At 28.6% G+C, this 16,716-nt stretch overlaps 4 protein-coding genes across 4 annotated transcripts; 2 read left to right on the forward strand and 2 right to left on the reverse strand.

Moving 5' to 3' along the window:
- Positions 1–168: 168 nt before the first annotated feature.
- Positions 169–3,630, reverse strand: PPL_04227 (M16 family metallopeptidase; the record flags this gene model as incomplete). Its single annotated transcript, XM_020575136.1, has 5 exons — positions 169–306; positions 331–405; positions 474–605; positions 1,083–2,145; positions 2,219–3,630. 5 exons carry the CDS (start codon positions 3,628–3,630, stop codon positions 169–171), a joined length of 2,820 nt encoding a protein of 939 aa, XP_020434656.1.
- A 152-nt stretch (positions 3,631–3,782) lies between these two features.
- On the forward strand, positions 3,783–6,317 carry PPL_04228 (uncharacterized protein; the record flags this gene model as incomplete). The annotated part of the gene is made up of 6 exons (XM_020575137.1): positions 3,783–3,807; positions 4,790–4,851; positions 5,139–5,181; positions 5,371–5,412; positions 5,586–5,621; positions 6,292–6,317. The coding sequence occupies 6 exons, from the start codon at positions 3,783–3,785 to the stop codon at positions 6,315–6,317; spliced, it is 234 nt and encodes a 77-aa protein (XP_020434657.1).
- A 2,611-nt stretch (positions 6,318–8,928) lies between these two features.
- sid1 (uncharacterized protein) lies at positions 8,929–12,970 on the forward strand (the record flags this gene model as incomplete). The annotated part of the gene is made up of 7 exons (XM_020575138.1): positions 8,929–9,101; positions 9,179–9,707; positions 11,285–11,446; positions 11,505–11,649; positions 11,780–12,107; positions 12,194–12,422; positions 12,749–12,970. 7 exons carry the CDS (start codon positions 8,929–8,931, stop codon positions 12,968–12,970), a joined length of 1,788 nt encoding a protein of 595 aa, XP_020434658.1.
- A 109-nt stretch (positions 12,971–13,079) lies between these two features.
- PPL_04230 (uncharacterized protein) lies at positions 13,080–16,036 on the reverse strand (the record flags this gene model as incomplete). The annotated part of the gene is made up of 7 exons (XM_020575139.1): positions 13,080–13,146; positions 13,261–13,338; positions 13,704–13,743; positions 15,169–15,242; positions 15,330–15,442; positions 15,517–15,668; positions 15,817–16,036. 7 exons carry the CDS (start codon positions 16,034–16,036, stop codon positions 13,080–13,082), a joined length of 744 nt encoding a protein of 247 aa, XP_020434659.1.
- Between the last annotated feature and the right edge of the window lie 680 nt (positions 16,037–16,716).

The following is a 16,716-nucleotide window of genomic DNA, read 5'->3' on the forward strand; positions in this document are numbered from 1 at the left end:
GATTTAAAAGTATTGCATAAATACTTTTGAATGTCATTTTGTTCAATGTTTGTATCGATAGAATTATCGAGAGGTGTGAGAACAGAGATATGGAAATGGGGATAACCACAGAATATAAATTTACACAAGTTAGGTGAATATATTTAATAAGAACCACATATTAGTTATCTAATCTTTATTGAATAATGAATTTAAATCTATAGATTTAAATTCATAATTGAATGTCGATTTCATATCTTGTAGGATAACCGCTTCCGATGATGGGTTGGTTGCCATGATAATAAAGTTACTTTCAGACTGAAGGAACTGAATAAAATAGTTATTATATACTTGTTGAAGATCTTCTGTAGATACCTTTGATATTCTATCAAGATAATCTACTTGCTCCGATATACTTTTCAATCCCTATATTAAAAATTAATGATTAGTATCTACTGATTTTTCTTTTGTTTGCTTAAATATTTAAAACTTACTCTAAATAGTGATGTATATGCCTCACAAGCCATTTCCGATGCTGTAGATTTCACACTGTAAAAGTCATAGACCGAAGTGGAAACAGCAGCAGAGATTTCAAATGGCGATATCTTGTTGTTGGTTGGCAAATCCTTTAGATAGTTATAGAAGATCTCCAGTGCTTTGGTCGGTGATAATGTGTCAGTCAGAGAAAATGTAAGAGATTGCTTACGAAGATCCAAATACAAGCTGAAACCATATGCATAGCCTTTGGAACGAATCTCGCCTTCGCCTGAACAGAAAATATCGCAAAACACCTGGAGTTTGGCAAAATCTGGATGCTTCTGGTCGATTCTCATCGGAATCGATTGGAACAGTTGGTTGGACTCAGCACTCTTTACACTGATTGAGTGAAGCAACGGAAGTTGGTTGGAATCAATTCCCATCTGAGTCTTATCCATTTTGAAAAAATAGGGAATGGATTCGAAATGACTTCGCTTTCTGTCTACTGCAACACCGAGTGACTTTACAACACGATCCCATTGGCCGGCAATCAGCTTGATAAGATTGGTTCCATCTACGGAATCATTGTGTCCGACCTGTACAAAGATTCTCTCTGAATTCTTTACAATGTAATTACGAATGCCTGTGAGTGCATCGATGGTTGTCTGTATATCACCGCTATTGATTTCATCCAATACTTGATGGAGGAAATGCTTTTGACGGTAAATGGAAATGGCGTGGTTATTGGAAGTCGGAATGTCACGCGTCAGTAAACTTTCGTGGTGTGCATTGCAAATACAGGATGGATCACGACTGGTTTCCTTGAGTGATTTTATAAGGTTGACAACTACGGTCTTTAAAAGATTGGCATTCACTTGGATACAAAGAAATCCATGAACAATCCAGTAGATAAGTCGACCGAAATTCTCGACAGTACTGCTACCGGCGATTCTAAACAATTCACCATAGAACGCCGAGAAAGTTGCACCCGACAAACCCATTCCACAATCGAGCGAAATGGTTTCTCTAGATATTTTAGTTACTACCTCTTTAAATGGAATGACAATGTTTCTCTCTGTATCGTTGACATTCGATTCAAATACCAGGTGACTCAGTATGGTGAGATATGGCTTGAGTGCCAGCGGCAGATCTTTGACGTGGAAGAACCATGTTGATTGAATGAATTGTGTATTGATTATGACATCTTGGATTGTGAAACCTGTTGGATTGTCAGAGGAATTAGGTGGCATTGTCACTGTTTTAGGCTCGTCGAATTTTATCTTTTTGATATCTGGGATTGGCGGGAGCTTTGAACGGAACGACTCTGGGTAGGGTTTGTTTGCTTCGATTGCAGCTTTCAACTCGGTGTCCAATCGTGCTAGTCCTTCAGCACCTAGTGTATCGCAACGCTGCTTTACTCTGTCGAGTGTGGACTGTGACAACTCTGCTGCCAACTCTGCCGACGGTATCATTAACACCTCTGCATGTGGAGCATTTAAAAACCAAGTATCCAACAAATCACACCAGAATTGCGAGTCTTTATCCTTCAATGCTTCTATATATTGCACATAATTCAATTTCGATTCTATATCTTTGGTCATTGAGATTGCTTCTTCAAATGTGGTTGCATCTTTCGGAGGGAAAACGACTGTTGTCAAAAGCGATCCAGATACAAATCCAAGTGGATCCCTATTATTATTGTTAGTACTCACAATTGTGTTGTTTGGTTTCATTAAGATAGGTTTGATATATATTGACTTACTCTTCATATCCTTCTAAAATCTTTATCAATTCTTTTTCAATTTCGAAAAGCATATCTTCTTTGTTGAAACCATTCTTTTTAATATCTTCAAATACCTTGACAACTCTATTATACATTGAATATTCATTTAATAAATCTAGATCGTCTGTTCCTTCATCCAGTACACTTGTATTATTTCCATTTCCATTCTCATTATTTTCTTCTTTCTCCAACTCTTCTAATTCCTCATCATCTTGATCTTCGTCTTCATCCTCTTCATCATCATCTTCTTCTTCTTCTTCTTCTTTTTCTTTACTATCTTGATTCTCATGATTATAAACATTGACACCACTAAACTCTAATAATAACTTTGACTCTTTTAACTCTTGAATTGTAATAGATACATTACTGGCATAGGCGTGTTTTCCATGTACAAAATGCTGAGGCAGTGGTGACGATGAAATAGCATTGAGATATCGAATCAATATTCCAAGTGCAGCCAATGTTTCATTATCGTGAACAGAGGGCCCACGCCAACCAATGGTAACACTTCCAACTGATTCATCTTCGCATGGGAATCTAATTTTCTGTGAACTCGACTCGGTCATTGGTGGCAACTCGCTCAACCATGGCATCACTCTAGATTGCTCACCACCGTCAATCTCCTTATAAAACGGACTAGCAACAATCTCTGTTTGATCCAACTTATCCAACAATGCAGGTTCATCGATACAACCCTGCACAATGATAGTAATGATATCGGGATGATAGTACTTTCCGTGATACTCACGAATCTCTGCGTTGGTCAGCTTGGCAATCTCACGCACCGCGCCACCGTAGGAATTGGCGTAGTAGCTGTTGGGATAGAGTGCACGTGTAATATGGAAATCAGAGAGATCCTCACACGTGTTTTCTCGGGACTGCATCTCGCACATAACCACACCAGACTCTTGGCCGGTGGCATCGATATGGTAGATCTCGGTGGTGAAATCGGAATCCTTGAGTGTTGGACGCAGTACGAATCGGAGTAGCACCGGCAAGTAGTGGATTAGACCCTCGGGACCAACAGACTCCACTGAGTAGCATGTGTGATCCTCAGCGGTGTAGGCATTGGACGGACTGGAGAAGCAACGATTGGCAACCGATTCGATAAAGTCACGATACGGGTAGCTATCGCAGCCATTGAAAACGAGATGCTCCAGTGTGTGAGGTAATCCTCTGTTGTTGGGTGCCTCGGTCGGCACGATAATAGAGGCATTGACTTTTGGACCTGGACAATGATGTAAGATCAACATCATATTGGATTCGACATGTCTATACCGAACGATTCGATCATTCTGAGCAAACGATATATTAAACTCATCTACAAACTTGAAACATTTTGTATCTCTACTAGTATTGCTGCTATTATTTGTTTGTTGATGATCTGTCATTAATTAATTAACTAACTAATTTATAACAAAACGTTGAATCAATTAATGAATCATCAAATTTAATCAATCGTTAAATATGTTCAGGATGAAAAAAAAAGAAATTGCAAAAAAAAAAAAATAAAAAAAATAAAAAAAAAGAAAGAAAGAAAAATATGTTAATTAGAATGTTGTTTCAAGGCAAAGTCCTTTTTAAATCAAATAAAAAAACATATAAATAAATTAAAAACTTTGACTTCATTCGAAATCATTTAGAGCATAACGTTTTTCAATGGCTGCATGCCTATCGATTGCGACTTTATATAATCAATTTCAAATCATTCTTGGCCCACTAATCCCAAGTTTCATCTTACAAAAAAAAATGGAGAAAAAAATAGATATAAATTTTCATATCTCATCAGATATGTTTGATTTTACTCTAACAAAAAAAATAGCGATGAAAAAACCGAATTTTTGTGATTTTTTTGATTTTTCTTATTTTTTTTTAGGTTTTTGATCTACTTTTTTTTGCTCTCCCATTTTTTTTTTGAAAATATTTTTGTTTGATCAAAATAAAATTTTTTTGACCACTAAATCCCCCTGCCAAGTTAGTGTTAAACCGTGAAGTGGTATGACCCATTATATAGTTGTTGTCGGCAATTTCGAATACAAATAAATCGAATTTAAAAAAAAAAAACTATCAAAACTGAATGATACTAGCAATCAGACTATATCAATAGGAGCTTTGAAAAGCAACAAGAAAAAGACAAACATTGTGTAGGAGACATAGCCATACAACAACAGCAATAGCAATAACTACAACCATTTTTATTAAAATTTAATTTAAATTTAAATAATTTATATATTATCAGCTCATTTCAGAATTCTTGGACTTAAGTTTATCATTACATATCAAAAAATAATCATTCAGGTGTACAGTTTGTTGGTTAAACTATTATTGTAGATAAATAAGGTAGGAATTAATCAAATCAATCAACAATCAACAATCAATCAGTCAAACCAAATTATTTATAAATAGTCAAAAAAATTGTAAAAGTAAAAGGAAAAAAGTTTATTTATTATCCATTATTGTGCCATTGGAGTTTAAATTTCAGCAAACAGATGATGGTGACAAATAATAATTTAAATAATTAGATTTGCACATTATTTTATAATTTTGAAGTGTACACTTCACACTCACATCAACAAAATCAACAACAACAAGCATCAACACCTCATTTCTGTGTTAATTGATTAATCATCTGTTCTATTGAAGATCAGCACACTATTATTATTGTTGTTTTTGTTGCATTGGATTCTTTTTATCTTAATTATATATTATAACATCAAGAAAGGTTTAAAAGGAAAGAAAAGTATTAGCAAAGTTAAAAAGAGATCAACCTGGTGATATAATCAAAAATCTTTAAATACAATATTGTAATTGTTATTATTATTATTATTGCTATTATTTTTGTTATTTATATATATACCGCTAAACTATAAACAACTCAAAACTCATTCATTGTAAATAGCTTATCTTAAAAGACTGTCTTAATTCATTGACATTGTTTACTTGTAGATACAATCATAGTCGCACTATTTATTTCTATTTATAAAACTATCTTAATATTTAAAGATATTAATTACCATCTTGTAAATCTTTTATTTTATTTTTTGATTCCAAATTAATTAATAGTCTCGAGAATTGGTTGATTGCTCTTGTTTGATTTCACCATCACAGCTGGCCATTGGTTTCATTTATAGGTCATAAGAAATCAAGAGTAATAATAACAGTAAGAGATTTAGGTATGTGTTTTGATCTAATCTGACCTCTACTATAGTAGCAACAACAAATTACAATTATAACCACCTCTCAATCTCATATCGTAATTGTTCACCTCTTTTTCTCTTTTCCTGTTCTATTCTTCACTTCTCTCTCATTTGTTCATAACATCTGTAACTATTCAATTAAATAATAGCAACAACAAAACAACAACCAATAACATCAAAATATTGTAATAGATGTCAGTAGACAGTTCTGTAGTGCCTGTTGCCTTTCTTATAAACAAGTGGTTAGCCAACTACACAACTTGTGTTTATCGTGTGCCAGTTATTATAATCAAAAATTTTATAACTGGTTTTTTTTTTTTGTTTTTCTGTTAAGAAGTGGTTAGTGCGTGTGTGTTTGTTGTTGTGAGTGGTATGAAGATAATATTATAGATAGATAGATGAGAATTTATTATTATCACATTCCATTGTCAATCTATCTCCAATCTTATCAAACGCTAAAAAAATAACAAAAAATGGTTGTTCCAAACACACTTCTCTGCAAAGAAGCACACCGGAAACAAACATCCAATTCATTCAAGTTCAACAACAAATTTTTTTGATCAAAAAAAAACACCCCCCAAAACAACAAACAATCCAATAATTCAAACCCTTTTTTTTTTTTTTTAAATTAAATTAAAAAATTAATTCTGGAAATGTCGAGAAATTATTTAAATTTAACAGTCTTACAACAACAAGCAATCCAATAATTCAAACTTGTTTTTTTTTTGTGTGTTTATTAAATATGCACATATTTATTTATTTTTAAATATTTTTATATGTACATAATTTTATTTTTTTTTGCCCAGTGTCAACAACCATTAGCAATATTATCATTTGTAGAATATATTTAAATAGCAACACTTTCACCACACAATCAATAAACATTTCATTTTATTTAAATAACAACTTTTCATGAAATATATAGTTCATGTTTTAATTTAGAATAACATAAAAGCAAAGTAATCAATAATTATAAACAAATTTGTAGAATAGATAGTCGCAGCGTCGTAGTAACATATATTGCATCACTACTTGATTTTTTTTTCACTTGTTCACTTTATTGTCAACAATAATATATATACACTGTACATAATAACCCTTTCTTCACACTTTCTCTAATAACAATAATCTAATCTATCATTCCTCTTACTGTGACAATAATTTTTTTTTTTTATATATATATATAATACGCAAATTAATAAACATTGTAAATAAATATCCACTATAGTAATTTTTTTTTCCTCTTCTTCATATATATCAAGTAAAAACCGGCAATAACCAACACTATAGATCTTATTACAGCAGCAAATTATAAAATATATGATAATATAATTTAAAGGTATTTATACTAAATATATATATATATTTATTTTTATTCTTTTCACATAGTAGTAGTTAAAATACATTTATTTGTAAGTGGACAACAATAATAATTACCACATACGCACACCCATTTCTCACAATTTTCAAACCAATTTACCAATTTAAATCACCACCAACACGGATAACTATAATAATATGATAACAGCTTATGGCAATCATGGTTTGGGAGAAATGCAATTTACATAAAGTAAATTTGAATTTATTTAAATTACGGTCATTTCTCAAACCAATTCCATACTTTTTTGTATCCAAGTGTCGCATATTCAAACAAAAAAAGTTGGTTAATATTTTTTTTTCAATTTTAATTTTTTATTTTGGTTTTCCTTTTTTTTTTTTTTTTTTTTTGATTTAATGTGACGAGCAAACATTGTTTTTTTTTTGTCATCCTGGTTTTGTCAGATTTAAATATATATAGTTAGTGCAAGCATTTGACGCTTGTTTTCTTTTTAATTAGTTGTAAATTTATGTAAATAGCTCTCTGTGTATGTATCTGGTTTTTAAATTCGACGCTTAACTATAAATATAAAAAATGCCATTTTCATTCACACATCTAATTAAAAACAAATCATATAAAATGAAAACACACAACATAGAATTTATTATAAGAAATAACATTCAAATCTACGATAATTTAAACAGACATCTGTCTGTCTGTCTATCTGTCTTCTATTTGTGTTTATTTGTTTGTCTGTGTGTGGTGGAATGATTTTTATCTCATTTTATTTTTAAATTGTGAAATGGTGGTATTTAATATGGTGTGTGCATTATATATATGTTGTGGTCTTTATTAGATTTACTGCAAGTAAGCAAAAGGGGGAGTGAGTGAGAGAGGGAGCAGGTGGGTTATAACAATTATATTGTATGATATTTATCTCAGCAGTATAACAAAAATAACAATAATAATAATAAATATATAAATGTTAGTGTGTATAACAAAGCAAAACAAACCACATCAATATAAATTAAATTGGATCTCAAATTAATACAGCTATTTAATTGTTATGCATCTCTGTTTGTTTGTACAGTTTGTTTGTTTAAATTCAAAATATAATAAAAACATTTTCACTAGAGTGAGTGAGTATACTTTGACAATTTTATTATTATTAATTATTGTTTATTTAATTTTCAATAAATTTTGTTTCAGCTGTTACTTCCTTACTTCTTTACATTAATCTTTTTTTAATTTATTTATTTCTTTGGGTCGACCATATTGCTGTACATACATATAATAAAACATCATAACAATAATAGGTTGTGATTATTTGCACCAGTAATTTATTATTATCATCATTTCACCACCTTTATTGTTGTTGTTGTAATAATATAATATTTTTAGTTTTTTTTTTATTTCATTAGTTAAAGTACCAGTTGGTGTTTATCATTATTTATATGTGTAGCTGCATCTGTCACCCAAGTTTAACTCAATTAAACTATTATTGTTATCTATCTGTGTCAAAATCCAATAGTTTATCTTATTTGTTGTCTATTTATAAAATTGTATCTTTATATTTATTTAAGAAGAAGGATAACAATATTCCACCATTCATCCACACCAACAAAACTACTACAATATAACCAATCAATCTCATTAACAATAACAATAATAATAATTATATGATTTACTAATATTAATTTTTAATTTTTTTATAAAACTCTCTAGTTTAATAATCTATTGTAACAAATACCTACTTTTTCTATTTATATTTATATATTTATATTTCTCAACTTAGTGTTTATACTACTATACATCAAAAACTAAAATATTCGATTTTAAATCTCAGTTTTTAAACTCTAATATTTTTGTATCACCTCTCTGTGTTCTCCGTCTTTACCGCTTATTCGAACACATAGTTGTATTTTCTCCAGTGGTTCATCCTTATTTATAAACATATACATACTCTATCTTTGTTTGTACATACAATTCTTTCAAATCTTTAAGTTTCGCCCTACATTTTTATTGTACTATACTTTTTTTTTTCTTTTTTCCTCCTCTTCACTTTATTGCATTTAGATATTAATTGTCAAATTAACAAAACAACCTAAATAATAATATACATATAAACATATAATCAAATATTTACATATCCAACAAATAATATGAACAAAATAATGCCACAAAGAACATTTTCACCACGTACTTTTATGGGTGATCGTGGAATCGTTCTTGATAGTTATGGCAGGGTTTTAAAGAATGAATCCTTCTCATCTATATATGACAATGATAAGAAAATAGTTGCACCCAAGCCATGGAAAACATCAAACGTTACTCATTTCTCAAATAGGTATGTCAACAACACAACACACTAACGATACAATAGAGTTTTGTTATTAATTTCTTTTTTTTTTATCTTATCAACAGTCAATTTGAGGAAGCAGGTCAAGAAATACAGACGATTATTTTAAACTCTTTTATTGGTGATTTCGATGATTTGGTAGGGCACAACGATTTCTTTGAGAACCAACAAAACAACTTTGGCATCGGTAAAAACCATTTGAATATTAGCAATAGTAGTATTGGTACAACAATTGGTCACAGCCGTAACAATAGTACTTCTTCATCAACAACCACCTTTAATAGCAGTAATAACGTAGTTCAATGCAATAGCAGCAACAGCAACAACAACAGCAATAGCAATAATAGTAGTAGCAGCGTCAAAGCAACCAACAAGAGTTCAGATAATGAAAATAACGAGTGTAAAGTGAATATAAATGATTTTCCTATCAACTCTCTCAGTATAATAGAAAACTACGCTCAAGATTCAACCTCTTCAATAATCGAATTGAAGATTCCTCTTTTTACACAATCGCCTGGCTTGATCACCGAGCCAATCACACCACCAACACGTACACATAACCCAATCACACTGAATCAAGCATTTGCCTCCGATGTAGATCCATTGCAATACGGAGCCGAAATTGGTCTTTTATCGATTTCACCACCACTCATCTATAAGCACTAGCACTGGTAGTGAGCACAACAAACTTCATCCAGATCCCTATATAAGAATAACCAACAACCAACAACATCCATCTCCCCTCCTCCTTCATTTTGTATCAGTCTAATGTATCGCAACATTTTAACAACAACAACAACAACAACAATCAAGATATTCAAACGATTATTTATATTGATTTGATCAGACCCAACAAACTGATCAACCAATATCTTTAAAAGGAAAAACAAAAAAAAACAAACAAAAAAAAACAAATAATCATACCTGTTTGGTTTCATCTCCAATATTATAATAAATATTTTGTATAATTATTTTGACACGTTTCATCAATTACTTGAATTTGTTTTGGTTCTTTTTTTTTTGAGAAATTAATTTATTTTTGAAAAAATAAAAATAAAAAAATTTTAATTAATCACCTGGGGTTTTTATTAATGAATGGGGAATAATCATTTTATTAAAGTAGTAGTTATTAAAATCACAATAATAATTTAATTAAAGAAAGACAACTAAAAATTAATATAATAATAATAATATAAATTATCTTTATACACATATAGATAGAATAATAAAGTTTTAAAAATAAAAGATTAAAAAGTATGTTGTTATCTATACTATATTGACTAGTGTCAGTAATTGTTTACAATTAAGATTGATATCAATATAAATGATGAAACTAAATATTTATAGTAGTATTGAGTATCGCATTCAGGGTTGAATCACTTTTTTATAACTTTTCGTTTCCTTATCAATCGATATCTAAGAAGAATTCTTTAATTATCTAGAATCTGAGATAGATAGTATTATAATGAACAACAGCAACTACAACTACAACACATACACACACACAATACATACAATGATGTTGTAGGTGCTTATCTGATAATGATATATTCACCATTTACACACCAACCACAAAAAATAAATATTACAATATTTTATGCAAACTAAAGATACACAAACAAACAAACAATTTCAATTTATACATTCATATTTTGTTCAAGTTGTGTGTTTTGTTTTTTTTTTGTTAAATATCATTATTTTATTTTTATTATTTTTATTAGAGAGTGTATTTTTATTACATTTAATATGATAAAAATTTTATTAATTTACTCTCTTTTTATTTATTTATAAAATATTAATTTATTTTCTATTTATTTGATTTTGTTATCATAGTCATCATCATTCTTAATAGTTTTTTTACCTAATTTGTTCATTGTTCTCTCCATCACCCAGCAAACAACTCAAAATATTAAATAAATCAAAATTTTAATTTCCCTCAAATCGAAATCTTGAAAAACAAAAAAAAGCTAATACATTACATCCCTCAACAGATTTCTAAAGAAAAACAGTGACATTCTTTTTTACAAACGATAAAACAAATCAATAGGACCAATTATTATTCAAACCACCATTATAAAAAAAAAACAAAAAGAGATATTAGATAAATCCGATTATTATCTATTTCACACAACTCAACAACATTATATATATATATATAAATAATTAGATAGATAAATAGGATGATGGAAATCGATGTGGAAAATGACATTGAAAATGATCTATACGATATAAATAGTTCTTTGATAGAACAATTGCCGAATACAGTAGAAGAACTGATGCAACACTCTGCAGTGCAAAGACAACTTAAAAACCAACCTGTATATTTAAAATATGTAAGTCTGCCAGAAAAAAAAAACAATAGAAATAGCAACTAATCAAAAAACAAACTAGTTTTGGAAGATATTGTTAATTATATCAGTTTTTTATTTTCTACCTTCGATTCAATTTGTATTCTTTCAATATGAAGATAATGCTCAATGTTATTTCAATTTTAAATGTGCCCACGAGTTTTTAGGATTAAAAGCGTTCAACAATGGTATGTTAAAAAAAAACAAAATGATAGCTTTTTTTTTTTCTTAAAAACATTGTGTGTTTTAGTTTACTAACAAATGAATCAAATCTCTCTCTCTCTCTCTCAGTCATTAGTAATTTGGCATATATATTAGCAGGAGGATCATTTTTACTTATTTTACATTTCACTGCGCCCAAAGAGGATGGAATCAATGGATTGCACACCGATATGTCACTCTACTATTGTGTAGGTGTGTCTGTGCTATGTGAGGGTTTCTCATCGGCACTCTACCACGTTTGTCCATCGAAATTGAATTTCCAATTCGATACCACCTACATGCTGATAGGCTCAGGACTTTTATTTTTCACTGTTCACCAAAAGAGACATGCCACCTTTACAGCTGGTGCATTCCGTGCGTACTCTTTCTTTGCAATGTTTATATTTTTGAACTTTTTATCATTGACCGCCATTAGTGGATATATGTAAGTTGAAATTAAACTGTTAAACTATTTGTTTTTTGTTTTTTTTTTTCCACAAATTTAACTAACATTATAATATATATGTACAGTTTCTGGTCAATATTTTTCATATTATTTGCATATATTTCTATATCCGGATCAGGATATTTATTAGCACACAAGAGATTGTCGATCAATCCATCAGTATCTGTACTTTGGAACTATGTCAAGAAGATTCGTCATCCAAGCGAAGTGGAGGACAAACCACGTCTTTTTGCAATCATTTTGGCATTTGTATTGAATTGGGGAATTGTTTTAGCTTCATCCATTGTTGGAATTGTATATAATATTTCAAGTAATTTCTCTAATCTAATTCTGTAAGTTTCTTTTATTTCTAAAGTTATCATCGTTCGAAAAACAAACTAATCATTTTATTATTTCATCTTACCGAATCAAACAGAGGAATTATTATATTAAACTTTTTGATATATCTATTTTATTATATTGCTATGAAGATCAAATATAGAGAACGTATCCATTTTATGATTTGGATAGTATTTATTATTATGATTGTTTGCTGGGTAAGAAAGATTTTGAATATTAAATATATATATAAAAATGAATAATTTTATTAACTTTATTTTATTTATTATTATTATTTTTAGGGACTTGGATTCTACTTTTTCGAAATTGCTGTTACCAATAAGTTCCTACCATTTGACGAATCGAAGGAATTGAATAAGCCATGTGTAGTGTTTGGATATTTCGATACACATGATGTTTGGCATTTCTTCTCCGCCGTTGGTTTATTTACTGTGATGTCAGTCGTTTACTTTATCGATTATGATTTGCGCAATGTTCCAAGATCTCTAATTCATGTATTCTAAAAATAATAATAACATTAATAGTTAGCCAGTAATATTAGTAGAGATTCCAATGGATCAATAATTTTATATATTTTATTTATTTACACATATACACGTATAATTATAAATATCAAAACATATACACACGATTACTTTTGTAAACTTTACAACCAAATATAATTATATTTACTATTAAGCTAAATTAATCACATATTAAAAATAAAGCTATATTAGATAAACAAAACAATAAATATCTATGGATTGTAAATAAATAAGAAACCTAGTATTGGTATTGTTAAAGAAAAATATACATTATATTTATATTTATTAAAGCTGGAATTGATGATGGTAAACATAGATAAATGAAAGCTGATAATAACTTAATATTACTATATTAGTTTAAGCATCATCGACAACCAAATAGTTTGAAGAGGAAGATCTCACTTGGTGTGCAGGCAAATCGTTCTTTACAGCAGTTGTTTTTGACTTTTGATTTTTCAGTGAGGCATCGGATGTCTTTGAACTTGGAAGAATAGGCTTCTCGAGTGGAGTCTGTTTCTTTTCGATGACTCTGTGTACTGGTGTGTATTGCATATACAAAGGTTCACTCTGTGTACTCAGATATCTTATCTAAAAATCATTGCCAATAAGAAAACAAATAATTAGAATTAATTTTCGTTGTCTTAATACAATATTATCTTTTAAGACTTACAGAATTAGAATTCAAAGACTTTGTGAAAAGGTATCTATATACTTGTTGTGACATTTTGTTGTATTATTATTTATTGTTTCTACTATATATTAAAAAAATAAATTATGTTTGTTGTTTATTATTATTGTTTTTTAAAACTTTGAATTTCTAATTGATAATAAAAATAAAGTAAAAGGTTATAACCAAAAAAAAAAAGTAAATAAAATTAGTATTTATATTATGTATAATTAATTTAAGCATCAATTGTCATTCAATTCCATAAATGGTTAAAAATGAAATTTCCAATTTTTATTTTTTATATTAAAATTTTGTGTGTTAGTGTGTTATTACAAACATTAATGTGTTTTATTAATTAACCTTTTTTATTATTTTTAATTTTTTTTGACATTATGTGTTTTCTATATAGATTTTCAATTCATGTGAATTGTATATGGTGTATTACAATAATATGAATCTTACAATGGTTGTGTAAATTAGTATTATTATTAAAATAAATTTGACTAACTTATGTATGGACACCAACAGATGAATGTTTAAATATTTATTATACACACTTTTGCTCTCCCCAGCTATCGGAAGAAATAACTTGCGAATAGAATAATAGAGTCTTTATTAACATACATAAACAAATTTACCAGATGATATAAATAGTGAATGAGTGAAGGTCTACTAAACCTTGTCAAATATGTTCATTTTTAAAACAAAATACAAATACTTTGAAAGATCAAGTGATATCTCCGTCATGTGTTATTATTACTTTTGAGACCAAATTAGTGTTTTAAATATCTAAAAACCTACCCAAAATTGAATAACTTTTTTTGTGTTAAAAAAATATTATTAATTTACAAAAAATATATAGGTGAAAATATTATTTATTATTTAATCGAATGTTGGTAGTACTTTATTGAATGATGATATGATAAAATCATTCTTTATAGGATTTATTTATTTAAAAAAAAATCAGTTTAAAATTAAAATAATAAATAATTTTAAAATAAAAGAATAATCAAATGAAATGATAGTTTGTTTCACATTCATTCAGGATTCTAGAGGAATCCTGAACCTTTTTTTCCCAAGAGATTAATTTCTGTTGTTGTGGTTAATAAAAAAAAATAAAAAAATCCAAATATTAATTAAATCATTTTTATGCGGTGACTTATCAAATATATTATCATTATCTCCCCAATTTAGTAAGCACACTACACGACTATGATTAAAACCTTTCTTTACAAACAACAAAATAGATATTTCTATCTAAAATTTAATATTAATGTTATGTTAATGTGAAAGCTTTCAATTTTGTTTATTTAAAAAGTCAAAATGACACTCCCCACAAACAACCTTGTTGAAAATAAAAGAAAAGGGGGGACTTGCTTGTTATTTGGCCCTCTTTTTTAACTACACCTTATTTAATTTTAATCAAGGTGTGTGGTGTGTGTGAATGAAGTGATCTTAAAGTTGTTATTGTTTGCAACCGATGTAAACTACTGTAACGAATTCAATCTACCTTCAACATATTCATTTGCCTCTGTTTCAAAAACCAATATAATATTTACAACAAAATTTAATAATAAATAACTCCTACAATAATAGTTGATATAAATATATTTAGAGCATTAGTAAAATCTATCACCTTTTTTGTTTGATCTTTTAAAATGTTGTTTTTACCTCATCACCAATAAACATTCAATTGCGATCTGTGGATCTTTTAGAGAAGCACCGTAAATCTTTATCATATCATCTTGACCTTGAAAAACACCTCTATCATTCTCTCTTGAGTTCTAATAGTAGATAGATTTAGTAAATACATTAGTATCTAATCAATGCTATTGTATATGATAACATAATAACATACTGCTAGATGATTGAATAACGTTGTAAACTTATCACTATCACCGGTAACTCTGATCAGTGATTCTGTATCTTTAATCTCTACACAAAGTGAATCAGATAGATTCGAATATTCAGGTATCTCCTCCAATTCTTCGATCGATGCTAATACTAATGCTATTTATTTTCAATCGTTCGTTTTTTTAAATGTTAAAACATTGACATAATAATAATAATAATAACAAAAGAAGACGAATCATTGAAAAGAGTCAGTCTTTATAGAGAGAGATCTAGTTTTTTGTTTTTCTTTTCGATTAATACCAACCTCTACGAATATCCTCAATCGATGTTCTCCACCAAGCTAAAAACAAAGACTTTGAAGGTGAGAGACAGAACTGGTTGAATATAGATCTCATTTTATCACGTTCCTCTCTCCACAAAGCTATAGAGTTATGAAATTGGTTTTGCTCTGACAGTGAATCGATCTTTGACTGAATCTCTCTCATTGACTCTGCTACCAATCTATCAATTGCATCATCATCCATCTTTATAATATATATAAATATATAATAATACTTTAATAAATAATAAAACAAAATAAAAATAAATAAGCAAAATAATCAAAAAAAAAAAAAAAAAAAAAGAAAAATCAACCATCTAAAATTTAAATTAAAAATATTTTAATATTATTTTTATTTTTGACAAAAAAACGAATATTTTGTTAATTGTTTTTCATTATTATGGATCATCAAATATCTGTACAGTATTTGTTTATAAATAAATACTTGAAAACTTATCCAAAATATAATTAATAATGTCTAGAAATTGAAAACTATTTCTATATTATTTATTTTTAAATTAATAACAATTAGTATTATTATTAATAATAAATGAATATATGATCATTTTTTGTCACTTAATTAAATCTCCAAAAACATGTTTAATTAAAAGAACCTGGTGAAAAAAACGAAAACAAACAAGCTTATGGATATTGTGGTGGTAGGAGTAAAAAGTCCTGGTCAATTGAAAAATAAAAAGTGAAAGAAAAAGAAAGAGAAACTAACTCATTTTCGATTTATTGATAACCAGGGTCAACTCTTTTTTTTGTTTTTTGTATTTTTTTTTATCACACTCAGATTTTTTTTACTATTAATCAATGCGCAATTTTTGTCAAGACTAATTTTTTTTTGTTTTTTTTTTTTTTAATTTTTTTTTGGATTTTTCT

The sequence above is a fragment of the Heterostelium album genome (assembly GCF_000004825.1).
Source record: "Heterostelium album PN500 unplaced genomic scaffold PPL_contig9, whole genome shotgun sequence".
Taxonomy (NCBI): Eukaryota; Evosea; class Eumycetozoa; order Acytosteliales; family Acytosteliaceae; genus Heterostelium; species Heterostelium album.